At 41.4% G+C, this 19,331-nt stretch overlaps 1 protein-coding gene across 1 annotated transcript in view; it reads right to left on the bottom strand.

The window, feature by feature from the left end:
* Positions 1-1,015: 1,015 nt before the first annotated feature.
* Positions 1,016-19,331, bottom strand: part of DCAF5 (DDB1 and CUL4 associated factor 5) — a 69,855-nt gene continuing 51,539 nt past the window's right edge. The window contains exons 8-9 of the mRNA XM_082761294.1: positions 10,446-10,573; positions 1,016-4,113 (exon numbers count right to left, since the gene is read on the bottom strand). Of these exons, the coding sequence (XP_082617420.1) occupies positions 2,305-4,113; positions 10,446-10,573 (1,937 nt within the window). The 3' untranslated portion in view covers positions 1,016-2,304. The remainder of the gene's footprint in view (positions 4,114-10,445; positions 10,574-19,331) is intronic.

Below are 19,331 nucleotides of genomic sequence, written 5' to 3'. Positions count from 1 at the left end.
AGAGGTCTGCGTATGGATCAACGACGGAGCAAACCACCCTCTGGAAGAGCAGCTCTTTTCACTGTTGTCTACCTGTAGCAGACATTATTATTATTTTTTTTCCCCTTTGTCTTTTACAGGTAAGGCAGCTGCCCAGTGCTGAGGACATGATTTATTTGTGTGAGGTGAACCCACGGAGTTGGAAACTACAGGTCTTGTGTGCAGCGAAGTTTCCTGTGAACAAAAGGTTAAGATTGCAACCTACCTTCCTGCTCCTGCTGCACAGAAACCAGAAAAAACAAGCACACGGACAACACCACAGAAACTAGAAATAACAAGCACGCAGACAACATGGGAGGCTACCTTTGGGAAAACACAGCAAATCTTTATGTCCCAGGCTTGGGGAGGAGCATTAACACCAAACTGGAGAGCTTTTGTTCAGCTTATGAAAACAAACAGAAGAACCAGAGAGTGAGACCATGAGGCACTGGAGAAATGGTGAGAAAAATTATCGTATCATACGAGAGTGGAGATGCTTTCACCAGCAATCTGGGCTTTCTTCAGAGGAGGGCAGAAGTGAGTGTAACAGCTGAGAAAATGTTTCTAATATAAATATCTTTTTTTTTTTTTTTTTGAAAGATTTGACAGGGCAAAATAAAGATTTTAGCTAAAAACCAGCATTTACAACAAGGTGTTTATATAACCAAGTAGGACACTCCTACAGTGATTGGAGTGGTCCAAAACATGACCAGGACAGAACGATTTTTTCAGTAAGGGAGCAATACATCAGCTCATTCTCACTGCCACCTGCACTGGTGTTGGAGAACATCCCTCTCCCTTTCAGCCTCCTTAACGTGCTTCTCCAGTACTGCATCACATGCTTACTCCAAGTTCTCACTTAGCAAAGCTGATCAAGTGTGGGAAAGCAGCATAATGCACACAGCAATTGTAGCACAAAGTTTTTCAGCTCATGACTACCCTTCCTCCCATCCCTTTCCCTTTCCCTCCCAGCATCCCTTCCAAAGTTGTCCTTTACTTTCATCACGTTTTAACAGGGTGTCTTGCTTCTTTCCCCATGTACCAGGTAGCTGTCTGTGTGAGATAATTACTCTGAGACACTCCTTGTACTGCTAGCGTCCTGCCCAATGCAGCAAGTCCCCTACTCCTTAACCTCAGCTAGTCCTTTATCAGTACTGAGCTTGAAAGCCTGTAACAACCACTACGGTCAAAGCAGCACCTTTCCCTTGTCAGCACTGCAGGGCACAAACACAGTCAGGTCCTTTATAGGGGGTTCCTTTTCCCTTTGCTCACTGACTCACTTTCCAGACCTCTCTGAGTGCTGCTGCTAACAGGCACCGCTTACAACACCCGTCCTTCCACTGCTTCCTCTTTGGCCCACTGCCTCCCAGAAGCAAGCACACAGGGGAGGGGAAGGCACGGTCAGGATACATCCCAGCCCTCAGAGCCATATTCTGAGTAATAATAATAACAACACCGAATCTTTGTGCGTTAGGCTTGCATGCTTCAATGCCTGACTTCTGATGCCCTTGGTTAGAGCGAGGCCTGCAGCATAACAGCCGCCTCTTGCCAAACAATCGCATTGCACTGTAATGATGACACCGTGTTACTCAGTTCCTTTCTTTCACAAAACCCACAAAATTGAATGTCACCATGGGAACAGTCTAAAGTTGATTTTGGAAAGAGGCTTATTTCCTATAGCTTTTCTGTTGGCATAAAAATAATGTCACTGAACTGTATCAGAAGCGAGTGCTTTATGAACTATCATCTGTAAAGGTATCAGTAAGCTCTGAAAACATCCTCCCCTAAGGGCTGCATTTCTTTAGTTCCTGAAGTAGAATACAGGGGCCAGAAAGGTTTATTCCCCATTTTCCTCAACAAGAAACACACCCCGAGCTACCACCAGGGTGATCTAATTCAATCATTCTTCAGCCTGTAATGCGTAATAAGTGTCAGAATGGAAAAATTCCTTCTAAGAAGAACAATTAAAACTTAAAGCAGCCATCCTGGTTGGCTGGCTGAACAAACGACACATGTTCACACAAGAATAATTCAGTCAACCGTCTTAATAAGGATTTACTTTAAACAGAACCTTGTATGGGTACACTAGACTCAGTCTCATTAAGGAGTAAGTTGGATTTTTATACAGCATGAACCATTGGCAATCTAAAACAGACCCACTGAAGAATGGAATGGAGAATCAAACGCAACATTTCAGACCCAAGCTCTATGTGCCTTTAATACTTTCTTTTTTTTTCCTTTCCTTTTTTTTTTTTGAGTGCACACTACGACAGACATTTGCATTTATCATGTTTTTAACTTCTTTTCTAAGGATGAATTCTCTGAATCTGCATCTTCCAGCTCCGCTCTGTGTCTTTTCAGTCCTCCGAGAGACGGAGTGCTCTCACTGCCTGTGGGATGCAAGTCAGCAGGATCCTCTCTTGTGCTCACGTTGTAGCTGTTGGAGTCCATTTCAGACAGGCAGCAGTCTTTGTGCAAGGTCGCACCCACCTGCGCAAGGTTGCCATTGTCAGCATTTGGGCGCACCTGTAGTCCTTGAATCACAGTCTCCTGCTCTCCGAAACTCTGTCCGTTGTTGAAGCACGAAGGGCGAAGATGCAAGTGGCCGTTGTTGTGGTTAACGCAGGAGGTGTCGAGGCTCCTCTCCTCGCTGTCGTCAGCCTGGTTCCTGGAGCAGTGACCCGACATGCTACAGATGGCAACGCCAGAGAACGGAGGGACCAGCGAGTGGTGGCTTGGTGCTGGCTGACAGTTCTGACTGTTTTTCTGTTCCACCAGGCCGGCGGGCTGAAGGCAAGGCTCTTCGGTGCAACTATTTAGCCCTTTGCAGTTAGCTTTTCCATTGAGCTTCTTAGTCTCAAAGGAATGCTCTATGCCCCCGCTGGTAGTGTCTTCAGATGTGTTTTCTTGACTCTCCACCCGCCGATGATTGTCACATTCATGAGCTTGACCATTACTAGAATTTTCTACCAAACCACACTCCTTTAAAGTTTCTTTGTTGTGGCTTTCAGCAGAAAGAGCTGGGGAACCTTGAGGAACCACTGAGCTCAAGTTCCTGGCATCCTCCTTATTTAGCGCGTGTGCTGTACTGTGCCTTCCACTAGTTCCTGGTTTCCCTTCATCATTCTCCCCATCTCCTCTGGAGGATTCGCCATCTTTATTAGCCGAATACGATATGTATGAATAGTGAAGCCATTTGTAGGCTTTGTAAATCTTTCTCTCCACTGATTCACTGTCTGAACAAGGAGAGGTCCTTTCTTTGAGAACTTCTTTGTTGGCTGAACTCCTTTCCGGTGAAGATGCTGGCGAAGAAGAAAGATCATCTACTTTGATCTGGGGGTAATCGTAGATATCCTCACCTATGTAAGGGGTCACGTTCTCTGTGTTAGTGTTAGTCCTTTCCTCCTTTTGCACCTTCTGTCGGCGCCTCAGCGCGTTGCGTTGCCTCATAGACGTGCGCCGTTCGTTCAGTTCCTCTTCGTCTTCCGTGCTGCTGCTGCTGCTGGAACTGCTGGACTCGTGCTCCTCGGGACTCGGGGATCGTGGCCGTGGGAACAGGTCTGTCTCCAGCTCTGCCTCGCAGGTGTTGTCATCAGAATCGGACTCATTGGAGAGGGCCAGGAGACGTTTATCCTGGTATTTTCGCAGTGCGGAGAGCCTCTGCTGACGGGAAGCCACGTCTTCTCTGGCCGAGGGGGATTCCGCTGATCTTAAGGCCCTTAAGTTGTAGGCAGTTTCATCAGACTCTTCGGCCGCGTGCGGTGGGGAGTGATGCAAAGAGGCCGAGGACTCCGACTCGCTGTAAGCGGAGCGTTCGCTCACTCCCGCGTGGAGCTGCAGGATGGTGCTCTCACTGAGGTCGCTGTCCGAGTCAGAACTCCAGCCCTCGATCTCCCGGCGCACCAGGGAGTCGAAGAAGGCCATCATCCGCGGGTCCTCCTGGACCGACTGGTTGGCGTAATCGTGAGACAAACCACTGCCACTGTTCAACACGAGGCTGATGTACTCTTCGTGAGTGTAGAGGCAACGCGAGTCATCCTCAATCCGACCATCTAGATCCCCTGTGCAGTCAGGCTGTTTGTAAGGACTCCAGATCTGTAACAGAAAATAACAAAATAAAGTACACACAGCTTTGACTTCATAAACTACTAAAGCATTTGCAATAGAACAGTAGAGCACATGCTAATAACAGCTGCAAGTTGCAGATTTTTTTATTCATGTTTACCCCCTACACCCACACTCACAATTATTCCAGAGATTTCTTTCCCCCTTCACAAACGTGTTCTTCCTGCATCTTCTTCACCCATCCAGAAAGCTAAGAGCTCTCACACTGCAGATTATCCGCCGTTTCAATATTTCAGCGTGTAATAATTCTTCCCAAATTGCAGGGCTCTATTTTTATGTAATAGGTGATGCTTACTCACTAACTGTAAGAATAGTTTGTTGCCTACAGTATAGTCTTAGCACTAATGAGGGATGAAGGCACTTGTTTCCCAGGAAACTAGAGTTGCTTGTGCCAGTGATGTAGAGCAACATTTCATCCAGCTGCACAGTCAGTCACACCTGATCAGCAGGCAGGGAGCTGAATGCATGGAGGTGAGAAGCTGTCTTGCACTACTCCCTTTAGAGAACCGTTGAGGAGGAAAGAAAGCATCCAACATCCTCTCAAGATGCAGCAGCAGGTTCGGTTAGAGGAGAAAGGTGAAGGAGAAGAGCTTTACTGAAAGCTATTTTTGAAGTGGGAAGAGGTAGTAATATTGCAAAATGAAATGATTTCACCAATATCAGCAGCCTTGACCGTACTCTCAGTCTATTATCTCCTCAGTTTTCCTACTATGAAGGGGAAAAAAAAAAAAAAAAAGTGCCCCAAAGAAGATCCACCTCTATTCTTAAGAAACTGTTAATCCATAGCAAACGTAACAAAAGGATCTCCTCACCTTTCTCAGTTTTACTCAGATTCAGGGACAACACAACTGAAACACATATTTGGACAACTACCACCACCTTCCTCTAGGTCACTGCTAATCTCGTGCACAGCATTTACCGGGCACAGAGCTAGTAGGTACCTTATCCACGAGACTGCCTCAGTGTTCTGATACAATATGTGATTTCAGTCATGCGTTGGTTTAACCACGCTAATAAACTCACAAAATGTGTTTCTATGCCAGCTACCTACTCTAGGTTGGTCTTTTGGGATAGACCTCGGCAAAAACACCCAACTCCTTTCCCAATAGAAATTAGACAAGTTTTGTTCCAAGTAGCCAAAATCACTCACAAATAGAGTGTTTTGCTTCTGTAAATGGGATAATCAGCAGTCATCTCATGGATGCAAAGTTAACACATTCAATCTCATACCACCATGACAAGCACAATAAAAAAAGCCCATAAGAATTCCAGTAGTTCTGTGTTTACAGAGGTTTTCACTACTGTACTATCTATGTTTTTCTTCAGATATTAAAGGTATAAGAAAGTAAGTTATCTTGCAGCTACTTGTTCAGTGCAGCCAAATTTAAGATGGAAAGGTAACCTTAATTCTACGGTTCTCCCAGACTTGAGCATTTCAGCAGGTAGATCACACCTTTTTGTGGTCAGGGAGCACACACCTTCCTGTAAATGCTTCATGCTGTGTGCCTGGACAAGCAGGCTGGCATACCCCTTCCTCAAAACAGACAGACCTAGTGGCATTCGACTGATCACCGTGTTTTATGAAACTTTTGTTCTGAACATGTTTTGCCATCCAGTTCAACATCTCATACATGTTTTTACATCTTGAATGCAGAATTGTCCTAAACTTCCAGCTTGCGAAGGGAAGGCCTACTCATCACAGCGGCTTCCTGTTTCTGCCCCCTGCTTGGGATGACAAATTTCCTCTGTTTCTCTTGTCTCTGTTCCAAAGATGGATTCCTGAATCTCCTTCAGGTGCAGTTTTGCCTGGACAATATTTACTTTTAAGAAGAGAACAAGTTTTAAATATTCTTGGACACGTAAGACCATTGCAAGTTAAGTCATGACAAAATCCAGGAGCTTTTTTTTTTTTTTAAGCAAAAGAATTAAAAAACTCTTAGATTCTGCATGAACCAATATAAGTGGAGGAGCGATTGTCTGCTCTGAAGTCAGTCTGGGAAAGGTCCTTTTTATGATGAAGAGTCATCTAAAAAGGTATAAGAAGTGAGCACTGAGATTCCACATCCTTATATTGCTACATGATCTTTCTGCTCAATAGACAAGCATCAGAAAAAGTAAATCAGTGTTAAATATCGAAAAGATAACTAAAAAGTCCATAGTGAGGCGTTTTCCCTTCTGAGATGGGTTTGTGTACTCTCACTAGGGAGTACATAAAAAAGGGAAGTCAGGGGGAATTCAGCATTTATCCCCACGAATGCCTGCTGGTACAGTTTGCACAGGATCAGATGCCACTGGAGACTGATGTCCCTACTTTTTATGCATTTTGCAATGAGGGAGTAGAAGGGCCTGCCAGAGTCCCAGAAAGAAATCAAAGACTCTTTCCTCAGCAAAACTGGGAAGTTTTTAAATTGACAGCAATTTGTCCAGTGCTCTCTCTGTGGCATCTGAAATGGGCTTCCTTGCAAATGGCATGCATTTGCGTTTCTCTCATCCTCTGACTGATGCCATGGCAGGGAAGAATGTGAGCAAGTTGGAGAAAATAAGTTGGCAGCTCATCCCACTGAAGCAACAATCTATCAAGAAGTTCTTTCCTTGTCAGAGGATTAAGGAGCTGAATATTAGTCACTGATGCCCCAAGTACAGATATAAAAATAGGAACAATAACAGAAAAAGGGAGCACAAAACGGCTTCGCTACTTCAGCAGAGATGCCGCTGCGAGCATCTTTGAATTTCTTGTATTCCATGGTGGCAAACCACCAAAATTTTGAAAGAGAAATGGTTATGCCGTTAGCATGAGAATAATTAAAGCCAGCTACATCAGATTATCTCATTAGGCAAAGGCAGCTCGCCACAATGACATTCATCTGTCACCATAGCAACAAGGCCAGTAGGCTCTGCTGTCCTGATAGACAGTTGCCCTCAAAATCAGGCAGTTTTCCATTTCCGATACAAAATAGTATTTTTTTTCTAAAAATCCTTACACACTTTATCCATTTTAGCTTTTCTGGAGCTGTCTTCTAACTGCATGATTCTCCGTGGCCCTCCTCTAAGCCCCACACGTTAGAGGGAGGGAAAGCCTTGTTTATTTCTCCTGTAGTGCAACTCATGTTCCTGCCAGCACATCCCAACCTCTTATACTTAACTGAGGAAAAAGTAGTATTTTTTTCCTATTTTATGTTGCTTAGCCATAGTGGCAAATGCTTTCAAGCAAAATGACACTTCTATTTGGCAGCTGTGCTTTCCCATGCTATGTTTCTGAGGTTCAGGTTTTCAAAATGCAGAGCAATGAACAATTTGTTTGGATCCAGCATACATACTCGGAGTCAAGGCTTCAAGCATCCTTTATTAATCAGCTTGCTGACTACCATTTTAGGTTTCTAAAGCCTCCTCACTTGAATATTAATACATACATATACACACTTCAGCTTAACCACTGTATCCCCATTCCTAGTAGGGGGCAAACCCTAAAATACTGAATTATTGAATTAAATTCCTGCAGGTGCCGCCTTACTACAAAATTAAATAAAGCAAAATATGATAACCGAAAAGGTCAAAATCATTCTCGCAAATGTTATTCGTTGCAGCAGGGCTAGGCCTGAGATGAATTTGTATCTCATTTGCAATCAGCATTAAAATAGCAAGTGTGTTGGCAGGAGCACATGGCATTATTGAATGGCTTGTCTGTATCACGCCTTGATGCTGGTGCTATCAGTTCCTCACTTCTGCAAGAACTAAAATTAGGCCAGCTAGTCTGAAAAATAAGGGCTCAGACAAACCGACTACTTGCATCCACATTTTAATTCATCACAGTTTCTACAATTGAGGGAATGGAACAGCAGACGAACTTCATGAAGTTATCTCCCATGACTTAATTCCAGAGAGATTTTTAAAAGATACCTGAAGGACTGTGGAAGAACAGATACTTCTTAAACAGATGACTAAAAAAATAAAATACTAGCAACGGTTTTTATTTATGGCTCTTCCTCTTGTCATCTCAACATCTCCAGGCAAGCGCTTCAAGCATTTGCGTGGGAGAAAGACAGCCATACAAGGGAAGGACTCGGCTGCTTTTAATGCAGTAAACAGCCCTCTTCCACTGGTTTGCAAGTTGTCTTTCTCTCTCAGGTGTTCAATCTGCCACTTCCCTCACCTTCCTGCCAGCCACCACCACCTTTACTCCTGTTTCCCCACATGGATGTTCTCTTCCTTGCTCCCTCACTCCTCAATCCAGCCACGTTTTTCCCTGCCCCTGCAAGGTCTCTCTCCTCAGGCTGCTCTTGCATCTTTGCACCAGGCGGACCCAAGAGTCTCAGAACTGCTGGTATTGTTTCTCCTGTTTTGCCCTACTGCTAGTGGCTGTTACTAGTGTCCAGCCTGTCCTCAGAAGTAGCTGCAATGAAGAAGAAAACCACCATATGGTCACCTGCAAAACTGTTGTTTACTCAGACTGTGCCTTCAAACAGTAAAGCCATGCAGAACGAACAAGACATGAACCTTAAAACAATCCGAGCACCAAACAACGTGCTTTACAAGCTGAGCCAAAACAGCATACAACAAAAGCATAAAAACTTCAGGCACTCTAAAACTTCCTACACCTTTCCCTGGATTTTTATCTGGCTTGCAGTGTTTGGGGACTTGAGCTGCTCAAAGCAGCTACACAAGATGCACGGCACATTCTGTGACACCACGGGTGGTTCTCTTTTAAGGAAACATTCAAGCAGAGATGTCTTTCAAAGAGTTACACAACCTGTGACTGGAACCTTAATCAAACTAACCTTTTAATCACTAGGCAAAAAAAAAACCAACAAAACAAAACAGAAAAACCCTAGCAGAAGTACACAAAAGCAACACAGGGGATGTTTATACCAATGCTAATCCAATAGTCTAAGCACACTCACACAGGAAGGATTCATAGGGTGAAGGGTCAGCAGATCTGAAGTCCAAAAGGGAGGCTTGAGACTGTGTGAATCAAATTCCCAAAGCAAATGGATTGCTCTCGCTAAACTGCTTTTAAACAGCAGCAGACTGGCTGCGTGGAAATTGAAAAAATCAGTGAGGTGCTAAGACTGTTCAATGCTCTTTTGTTCAAAGCCTGTGAACGGACGGATTTGTGATCAAGATATTTGCATACAAACCTATCCAAAGGACACAGATGAAGTAAAACGTAGAAAAACAAACTAAAGTACCAGTAGAAGACAGAAGAGAAGTTGAACTAGGACCAGATACCAAAGGTTGATAGCCATAAAGCAAGTGATGCAGCTGGATACTGGGCTGTGGTCCCACTATTTTGTCCAGTTCTGGTCCATAGTGTGCAGACCCTTACCAGGGCAAGTTCTTTCAGTCAACTTGTAGTTTACTAAAGAATTTATTTACTCCTCACAGAAATAAATGACCTGATTTATAGCCACATGCAGCTAAGACCTTTATGAAGTCATTCAACAAAAGTGTAGAAGCAGCATTAGTTCTTATTATCCTAGTTAAAAATTAATAAAAATAAAATCTGTTTTCCTCCTCTTGTTGGCAGACATAAATAATATCAAAATTTCTATAGCAGCAGAATGCAAAGTGCATTAGCATAGCATAATCCCATCTCTCCACTCTCAACCTCTGTTATTAAAAATGGCAAAAAAAAAAAAAAGTTTCTGCCTTGGTCCCACAATATCAGCTGTCTTTCTTTAAGCAAAAAAATACCAGAGCATAACAGAGATCGCCATCTCTTTACATTCCACGTAACAAGACACAAACTTTCTAAAAAATTGTAAAAATTGTTGCATGATTCAGAAGAAAGCCACAGAAAGGGATGCTGAATTGATCTAACCCAGAGGTGTGTACAGAAATTATAAAAGGGACCCTGAAGCAGTATTTGGCCCAAGTTCAGCTAGGTCAGGCTATGCTATGGCTCAACTGTACCATTCAGAGAGAATTTGCTAAATTTTTCACTGAAGTCTTAGGAGATCACATATTATGGCTGTTACCAAACTCTCCTAGGTTTGTATGGTACTTCAGCAACATACAGAATTAAAGTGGGGAAAAATATATCCTTTCTCAAGGTAAAACAAAAACAACAACATGAAATCACAATCTCATTGCTTATCTCTAAAACCTTTAAAACTGAAATGGAGTTTTAAGTTAAAATGCCAATTGCATCAGTTTAGCCAGTTAACGAGACATACCACCTTAGAAAAGAAGATAATGGGAAGACTGGATGGGCGTGGGGTATGAATGATGAGAAGAATTTGAGCAAAACAAAGCACTCCTTTCTGAATTACTGAAAGAACACACTTTCTGATAATTGATCTTACCTTTATAATCTTTTCGACGCCAGATGAACAGATCATGTAAGTGTGAGGATTAAACCGGACTTGGTTTACAATTGACCGATGACCTTTCAATACCATAAAAGCACCATTGACAACCCTGCCAATGCCACCTAGAGGAAAAACAAGGACAACTGAAATGAATAATTAAGTTTCCATATTGCTTTCATTCATAATAATTTAAAGTCGTATTATATTTGACAATGTGCTCCAGCTTTTTTCTGCAATACTTAAGGCCTGTGTTGGCTGCAGAATTCCAAATTTATGAGTAATGCCCCTATGAAAAGCTGCAAGTTTGATGAAAAGCATCCTTCCTGCAAATTATGACTTGGAAGCTAGCTTTAGTTCAACTATCTAAACAAACAAAGAAGGTTTTTGACCCAATAGGACAAGTATGTGAATAAGAGCAACATACATATTTTATGAAATCACCAGTGAAACCATAGTGCCTAAGGCATGACACTACTCAGTCTGTGAATGCGAAGCAGAGACTAATAAAGGAGTTGACTTCCTATTAGCTGTATTTTTAAAAAAATCAGCAATTCATCGTTGTCACAATTAACTCTAGTCAGATGGATAGGAAACCTTCAGGGCTACTAACCTGCGTCACTATAGTACAGCTAGACTTAGTACAGTCTTCTCTAGACCAGGATCTATAACAACTCATATTTCTGTGAATCAAGCTTAAAGAGGGCCCTGAAATAACAAATCTGACTAGTAAGTTATAGCATTCTCTTCTACAAGGGAGAGAATTAACTAAAGCAGAATACTTTTGTAGTAATTGTAAAACTCAAAACAGAAGCTGAGTTATTGACTCTTACTAAGTCCATACACCAAAGCAAGAAACTGTCACACAGTATTTTTTTTAATATATATCCACAAATTATGTAGTATTAAAGTAAATAAAATGATTAACTTATTAGAAAGCATACCTTCGTATCTGAATAAACAAGAGTCAATCAACACACTACGATTAACAGTGAAAGTGAAAGAAACCAAGACTTTTAGAAGATGAGAGGTAAAAACTGAAAACCACTTCAGAGGAAAACAATCTTGCTACTTACAACTTGAAAGGTCATAAGCACACCTTATAGAAGGTTAAAATCACTTCAATAGCTTATGTGCTACTTATAGTCATCTTAACACTGAACAAGTAAACTTTATGTGTATGTAAACTGATATGCATATGTAAAGTTTTAACATAATTGCTTCTTCTTGCTGCAAGTGTTTGCTATCCTTCTTTGTCCTCAAGAGGAGCTCTCTTCTGAAATGGCTGCTGGTTTGAGCTCTAAACCCAATGTTAAACCATCTGTCTTCTGCAGTCAGAGTTCTCCACAGTACACACTTCCAGAATAAAAGCTTGCATTAGCATCAAAGGGTAGCAAGACAAAATAGTCAAAATATAAAAAGAGGGAAAAAAAGGCATTCCTCTATCACCTTCCATTTGTTAGGTCACATAAATGATAAAGAACTGCAGCTTGCGAGCTTCTGTTTAGCCCCTCTCCTCTTAGATGTATTCTATCCATTCCACTCAACTACAGTCTAAAGACCAGGCTGATGTGTACACTCAATGATGATGATTCAGAAATGAAGAGTTATACAACCCCCTAAAAATCTCAAACCTATCTGCAAACAGACCTTTGCAGCTTCTATGAAGTGTTCTATTTGCACAGATCAATTTTTGCAGGCACTTTGGAATAGAAAGATAACATGCCTGAGAAGGGAAGAGAGATGGCGAGCAAAAGAAAGAAAATATAAAAAAAGAATTTTAAAGACTGTCTATAGAGTGAAGACATTTGAAATTCAATGAATTTGAAAGTGAGATCATTCCAATTAACTTCAAGATACATTCACTAGAACTACTCTGAGACTGAGCTACCTGGAATAGTTCTCTTACCTGAGTACTCTTATCCGAGCACACCTGTATTTTCTGCAGAGGTTCCATAAGGACAAGTTTGGCCTTCAGCCATTCCAGCAAGATTTCACCAGGGTAAGCAAAATTGACTACTTAATAACTGATTTGAGAGCAAGTTCATTAAATGTCAGATTGGGCTCTTCTGATTTTCGTTTCCTTTTGAGGTTCCTCACACCCTTTCATTCTGCTCGCCCTGGTTAGACATTCACGACCACATTTGTGGCTGATGGCAAGTTGCCCTACTCCCACAGCATTCCTTCCAGCCAAATCACACTTGTCAATCCCCTTGCATCTATCAAGCCAACTGTAGATGGTTACATCAAGTCCAGTTCTTAACACATTTATCTTGACCTAGCAGATAAACGTTCCAGGAAAGAGGGCCTCAGTAGTGAAGAGACAATTTGCTTAGGAAACATTTCCAAGTCTGTAAGTAATGGCGAAAACAAGTTTTAACTATCAGTGGACTCTAGCTGCCTGAATTCCATAGAAAGCAAGAAATATACCTAATGAAACACTTACAAAATAATTTGAAGTTAGAGAAACAATAAGCAAATAGGGAATTATAATGGGCTGCATTTCGAAGCTAGTCACTGGCCTCTTCTGGGACCATAAGCGGTATGAATTTACCCACCATTACTTTCCTAGTAGAACAGCTATAACAGTTATTTAATGTCACAACTGTCTTCTGAAACTTCAAATGCTTATAAATTTACTAAGAGCACTGGATGAAAAGTACACGGCATGCCATGTCTAGAACACAGCTCTCCCATGGCCATACTCAAATTCAGAAAGTGTGAAGAAACTCCAAAGCCTTCTGCTTTAACAGTGAAGTTCTCTGAATTAAAAATCACAGAATCATAGGGGCTTTGGGTTGGAAGAGACATTAATGATCATATAATTGCACCCCCCTTGCCATGCACAGGGAAACTTCCCACTAGACCAGGCTGCCCAAAGCCCCATCCAGCCTGGCCTTGAACACTTCCAAGGATGGGGCATCCACAGCTTCTCTGGGCAACCTGTTCCAGCGCCTCACCACCCTCTGAGTAAGGAATTTCCTAAAACTTAATCTAAATCTATTTTCTTTTAGTTTAAAGCCATTACTCTTTGTCCTGTCATGACAGTCCCTGACAAGGAATCCCTCTCAAGCTTTCCTGTAGGTTGCCCTTAGGTACTGTCAGACCGCTATTAGGTCTCCCCTGAGCCTTCTCTTCTCCAGGCTGAACAACCCCCACTCCCTTGGCCTGTTTTCATGGGAGAGATGTTGTTCCAGCCTTCTGATCATCCTCGTGGCCTTCCTCTGGACTTGCTCTAATAGGTCCTTTCACACTGTTAATAGTAAAGAGGAAGCACAACACTCAAACATGCACTGGAGTGAACTTCCCTACAAAGCCCCTTAAAACAACTAACTGCCAATTACAGGAAAAGTCCCCAAGAGCTTTGTGATTAGTGGAACCACAGTTTAGCAGACAGCTTTTTCCAGTAGCATGAAAGGTTTTAATAATTTAAAATGAAAAGTACTGACTCCAGCAGTGTCCTGATAATCTTTGTGTCAAATGTAAGAGACTGCCCCAGGCCCTTGGTTTTGGAGAACTCCCTCGCCTGATGCAGTTTTAGTCTATCAACTCCTATGTGCTTCGGTGATGTCTCTAAACCAACGCTTAATGCAGAGCCTTCTTCTCCATCTTTATCCTTCTCATCCTTATCCTCTCCACTTCACAGTCGTCCAGCAAAGCCGCTATCATATTACATGAGTATCTATGTGGCAGACATGCTTGTGTCCAGACTTGTCTGGAATCCCCCTGGTCTCTCAGCAGGCCTCAACAGTCCAGGCTCAGCAGAGGCTCAGCTGCAGCTGTACAGCTTCTAGCCATCGCACAGTGTGAGCCGAGTTTGCTCACGTCTGCTGCCAAAAAAATAAAAATAATCTCTGCATTAAGTTGAGGTTGGCTACCAAGCGCTCAAATTCCTGATGCCATCTTCCATTTTAATACGTAATGATTTCTATTTATTTTTCTTTTTGCTGTCTTCACTTAAACTGGTATTTCTATTTCCATTGTTTTGCTTCTGTTATCACAACAAAACTTAAAATTTTGCTTTTGAAGTTGGCTTTTTTTTTTTGGGAAGGGGGTGTTGCTTTCAAATTTAGTGGCATGCACAGGTCTTGCAACTGGTTTAGCATGACAGCTTTCATATTCTTGGATAGTTACCACACTTGTACACACAGTATTTATACAAATGTCATGGATTTAGCTCACATACATGTTGGTGCTATTAAAGAAAAAAAAACTTTTAAAAGTTTTCACAGGCTGATTATTCAGATTTTAGAAGGTTTTTAACTTTCTAACCCACTGGAGGAGGGGATGGAGATATACTAGCTGGTTTTGCAAAGCCTTCCAAAAATTGCTATGCTTACAGACAGTTCTGACTAGTGATTTAGTGTTCTGGCTGTGCTGGTCTGCTTTTATTTGATACACAAAGGGAAATGTCAAGAAAATCCTTCTTTTTGTATACCCTGCAAATAGGTGTACCAAAGAGGAGCAATTCAAAGTCTCAAAAAATTCTCTAAATATATCCTACAATGATATTTGTCCAGCTGCCACAAACAACTTGTTAGAGCTTAAATCTAAAGTGCACATTTTAAATATACACTTTTAAAAGTGATTTCCTCTACATACACTTGACAAGAATACCATGGTAACATGGCGTACCTATAGGTTTAATACAGACTGAAGGAAACAACAGTATGATGCCTTGCAGTAGATGTCTACTGAGTTGTCAAAGGGAGTACATTTTTGCTTGCTTTATTATTATGCATTTAAAATATTATGCCAATGAAGTATTAATTATGCATATTTTCATATTTATGCAAATAATCTAGCATTTCATATATAGAGAACATGTTTGATGGTACACACCACCATATTAAAAACCAAATAAACACTGGAAAACATGGTAAGTGAGAGCGAGCCACTTGGACAGCAATCCTCCCATGGAGAAGTTCCGTAACACATAGCAGTATTTAAAGCAAACAATTGAAGAAATTATCTGCAGAATAAGGAAAAAATGGAAGTGCTTATTCAAAAGAGTGCCCTAGTGCAGAAATCCTGTAAGAACATGGAAGAGTCTCTGAAGTAAAAGAAGCTGCATTGTTCCAAATATTTAAAAAGAAGTCAAAGTACTGGAGAACTTCCTGGGATAAGGAACAATCTCCACGGTCTCTGTAACAAAGGAATTAAATGACCTCATTAAAAAGAAGTCCTTTCTATCTAGGACACTGGAAAGAAGTCCCACTGGTTGTTCATATAAGGTAGAAAGACGCTCCATAAACTAACGCATAACTTCATACAAGCCTTGCAAATTACTCAAAGTGTTGAAAGCTCCTGAGAAGAACCAGATATCTGCAGCTGCTGCCAGTGTGCCACAGCACAGCGTTTCACTCTAGTACTTGGCACTACAAAGAAAGCTAACTTAAAAATAATTTAGTTTTCATTAATAATAATAATAATACAGGACTCATTTAGTCCATAAGCCACAGCCCTGAATTTGAATCCTATGAGGTCATGAAATGCTCACGGAAGAGAGAGGCTATGCAAGCACCAACACTGCTCAATGTTGTAGAACTCTGAGGTTGCTTCATGTTCTTCCACCAGTCGGGCAAATAAACATTCACAGAGTACAGGGCTTCTGCTGTCAGGGCAGCAAATTATGTTCAGACCCCTTTCGATGTCCGTCTGATCACTTACTCACCTGCATTTGCTTTGTCCAATGCATGCCAGCAGATAGCTTTGCTCCTCAGAGAAGTGTCTATAGAGAAGCTAGATTAAACACCAATACTACTGCCCAGAGAGCACAGGTGCCTGCACCATCCCTTCTAGTGGGATCAAGAATCTGAGTCCAGCTGTGGCAGCAGCCAGAGCAAACTCACCGTTTCCTTGCAGCACAGGCAAGGCTGACTTTGGTCATGTCAAAGAACAGCATCTTTGATAGTGAGAACAGCAAGGGCTGGTCAAGAACCTCTCCCTTCCCTGCCAGGTAAGAGAGGGTTTGGTAAGACAGGAGGCATCAGGGGAGTCTCGTGTAGCATTCCTGGACTGCTAAGTGCTTCTGGGGAAAGCTGTCTCCAATATGAAAAGATCTGTTGAGGAATTCAAGCCTAAGGAGCCGTCTGCATTTACAGTGACCAAAGAAAAAAAAGGAAGAAAAAATTGCATCAGTTCTGCTCAAAATTGATGCAATTAGTTTAGTAACTGGACCACAATGATGGGCCCTTTCTTGCTAGCAGCTAAAGACAGAATTAAGAAGAGGTTTTGAAACAGTTTGCTGTTCTGATTTAGTCAAGTTTTTCGGACTTCAGTCAAATTTTTCTTTCTCTGGTAAGAGCCCGACAATGCAAACTGAAGGATCGCCAACTGCCTTCTCTATCACAAATACCATGTCCCTCACACAGCATCTTCGAGCAGTATTTCAAAAGCAAGAGAGACAAGCTCTGAGTTGCAGAGATGATTCAGAGTAGTGGGTGAGGAATGTAAATTCCTACTAAGCCCTCTATTACTCCGCAAGACATGTCAGGTTCTGTCTTGAACGGGGATTCTTTACTAAGAGGCTGTATTTATGGAAGTTAGGTTTAAATACTGCCTGAAGTGCTTATGCTGTTTAACAGGCTTGCTGGGCAGGTCACTTAGGGCCGATGTCTGCTCTCACTTCTAGCTTGCCTTCAAGTCAAATAAATGCCATGGAAACTCAGGACTGCTTTTCTTCTACCAGATCAATGTATTTGTTGTGCTAGAACCTCTGCCTCTGAAGAAAACTGGAATACGTGCTTTAAAGAGGAAGTTGGCTAACAAATTTACCACACGATTGGCAAGAGGGGAAAGCTGGGTAGAACTCAGATGGAAGAAAAAGCCGAATTATCAACAAGCTATTCCATCTTCAAGAAAGGACAAAAAGGCGGTAAAAAAAGAAACTCCTTTTTGGCATTGGAAGTCCTGGCTTATTTAGAACAATCTAAAGTTGTGGAGGAAGACAGTAAGGCTCTTCAGCAGAATAGCTCCCTAAGCAGCTTGGGGAGTATCCTTTGCTCTTCCCCAGCTCCCAAATAAAACTTGCCTTAAAAATTCATCTGAACAAAACCACAGGAGGAATCTCCAGCTGAGGGGGAATGACGCAATGCAACCGACTGGGAAGACACCTCTAAACTATAATTATTTGCCATAAAACCAGCAGAATCTGTTCCATCTTCCTGGCAAAATACCAACACAGGTAACTGCATTCCTCCACAATGAAATAAGTTTGCAGTTGTCTGACTGATGTATTCTATTCTAGTCTTCTTCATCTTTTGTGTAGTAATATTGCTAACCATGAGTTAGCTAATGTTTGCTATACCTGGATGTAACCAAAACAATCTGTTTCAGAGCTGTCCCTAAGCACACAGCTCTATAAAAAGGTTTCTTTTTGCAAATAAGTTGCTATTTACGTTATTTATATTAATAGCTGATATAATTTAAGGGAGTTGTACCGTAAATATTTATAGCAACACAATGTCTGAATTCAACTGGAAAGATAGATATCGGTCAGGGTGATATTTTTATTTAAAATATCAACCAACAGTACAGGACATTACATCATCCTGTCTAGTTTGTACAACATTTAAATGAAAAAAACACATCCCACCCCCTCAGATTACAGACCCAAAGACATTCCTATTTTAAGCTAAGACATGAGAATAAGGAGTTTTCCACTGAAGCAGAAGGTTTCTAATGCCTCCATACCCTACAGCAAGACTTCTCCAAGAAGGAGGCAGATCAAACTCTCCAGTTGAATTATCATGAGCCACAGGACCAGATTTAAAAAAAAGGATGTTTCATCACATTCAAAAAAGGCCCAACCCTTCAAGGGCTGAATGAAGAATAGAAGAACTTCCCTAAGACTATCACAAGTGACTTGGATGGCTGATGAGATTTGCCACAGAAACCAAATTTCTAGGTTTATCAAAGCAATACTCATGAGCTTTTTAAAACTCCTTCAGTAAGTCTCATGAGCAGTTCTCTAAGACAGACAGGTTCCTACTACAGGATCTTCAGATGCTATTAAGCAATTACTGATGGCAATTGATGTTAAGTAATTAATTTTGTAACTGAAATGTTGCAAGTTTACTGACACCCTTCCTCAAGTTACAAGAAGCAGAAACAAAAAAGCTGACTGAAACACATAAGACAGGTTTTTGTGACAATTCCAGCTATCAGTCCTTGTGCACAAGTTCCAGATACAAGGTTTTTCAGCTGTAGCTGTCTGGAAAAAAAGAGTTTTCAAAAGCATCACAGCCAAATACAAGAACCCAAACCCAGAATTTATAAATGCAGTGAGGATAAGTATAGAATTACATTTTGTATATGTTACTACAGTGCACAAGAAAATATACAGATAAGTAACTAATGTAAATGTATGTAACTTTTGCTTTAGATAGAAAGAAATTCCATATTTAGTAATAAAATAATAACAAATGAAGAAGGAAATCATACAAGTGGAAAGCTGAGCAGATGGAAGTCTCTATAAACCCTTCAAGAAAAGGGCAGAAGGCTGAGGTACTGATATTTTTAATAGGGCCATCTTCAGGACTTCTGGACTGCAACACTAAATGTTCATTAAATACCCAATCCAAGATTAGAAGGACATTTTCCTCAAAATTCTGGCATTAAACAACCCTTTTAGAGGTTAGTCATCCTCTTAGCTGTGGATTACACCGTGGTGATTAATGGCCTTTCAAAGCAAAACAAAATCTTTTCACTTCACCTCCAAAGCAGACTGTAATTTTCTCACACTATTGCTAGAGCACCTGAGACCATGAAAGAACTCTTGGTTGTGCTTAATACCACTACAATGTGGAGTTTAAACTGTGAGAGCCATTAAAAACCAAAACGGTAGTGGATTTTCCTGGAGTCTTAAGTCTTTCAACAAAG

The sequence above is a fragment of the Aythya marila genome (assembly GCF_965140915.1).
Source record: "Aythya marila genome assembly, chromosome: 5".
NCBI classification, from domain to species: domain Eukaryota; kingdom Metazoa; phylum Chordata; class Aves; order Anseriformes; family Anatidae; genus Aythya; species Aythya marila.
This window is presented reverse-complemented; position numbering and strand designations above follow the sequence as displayed.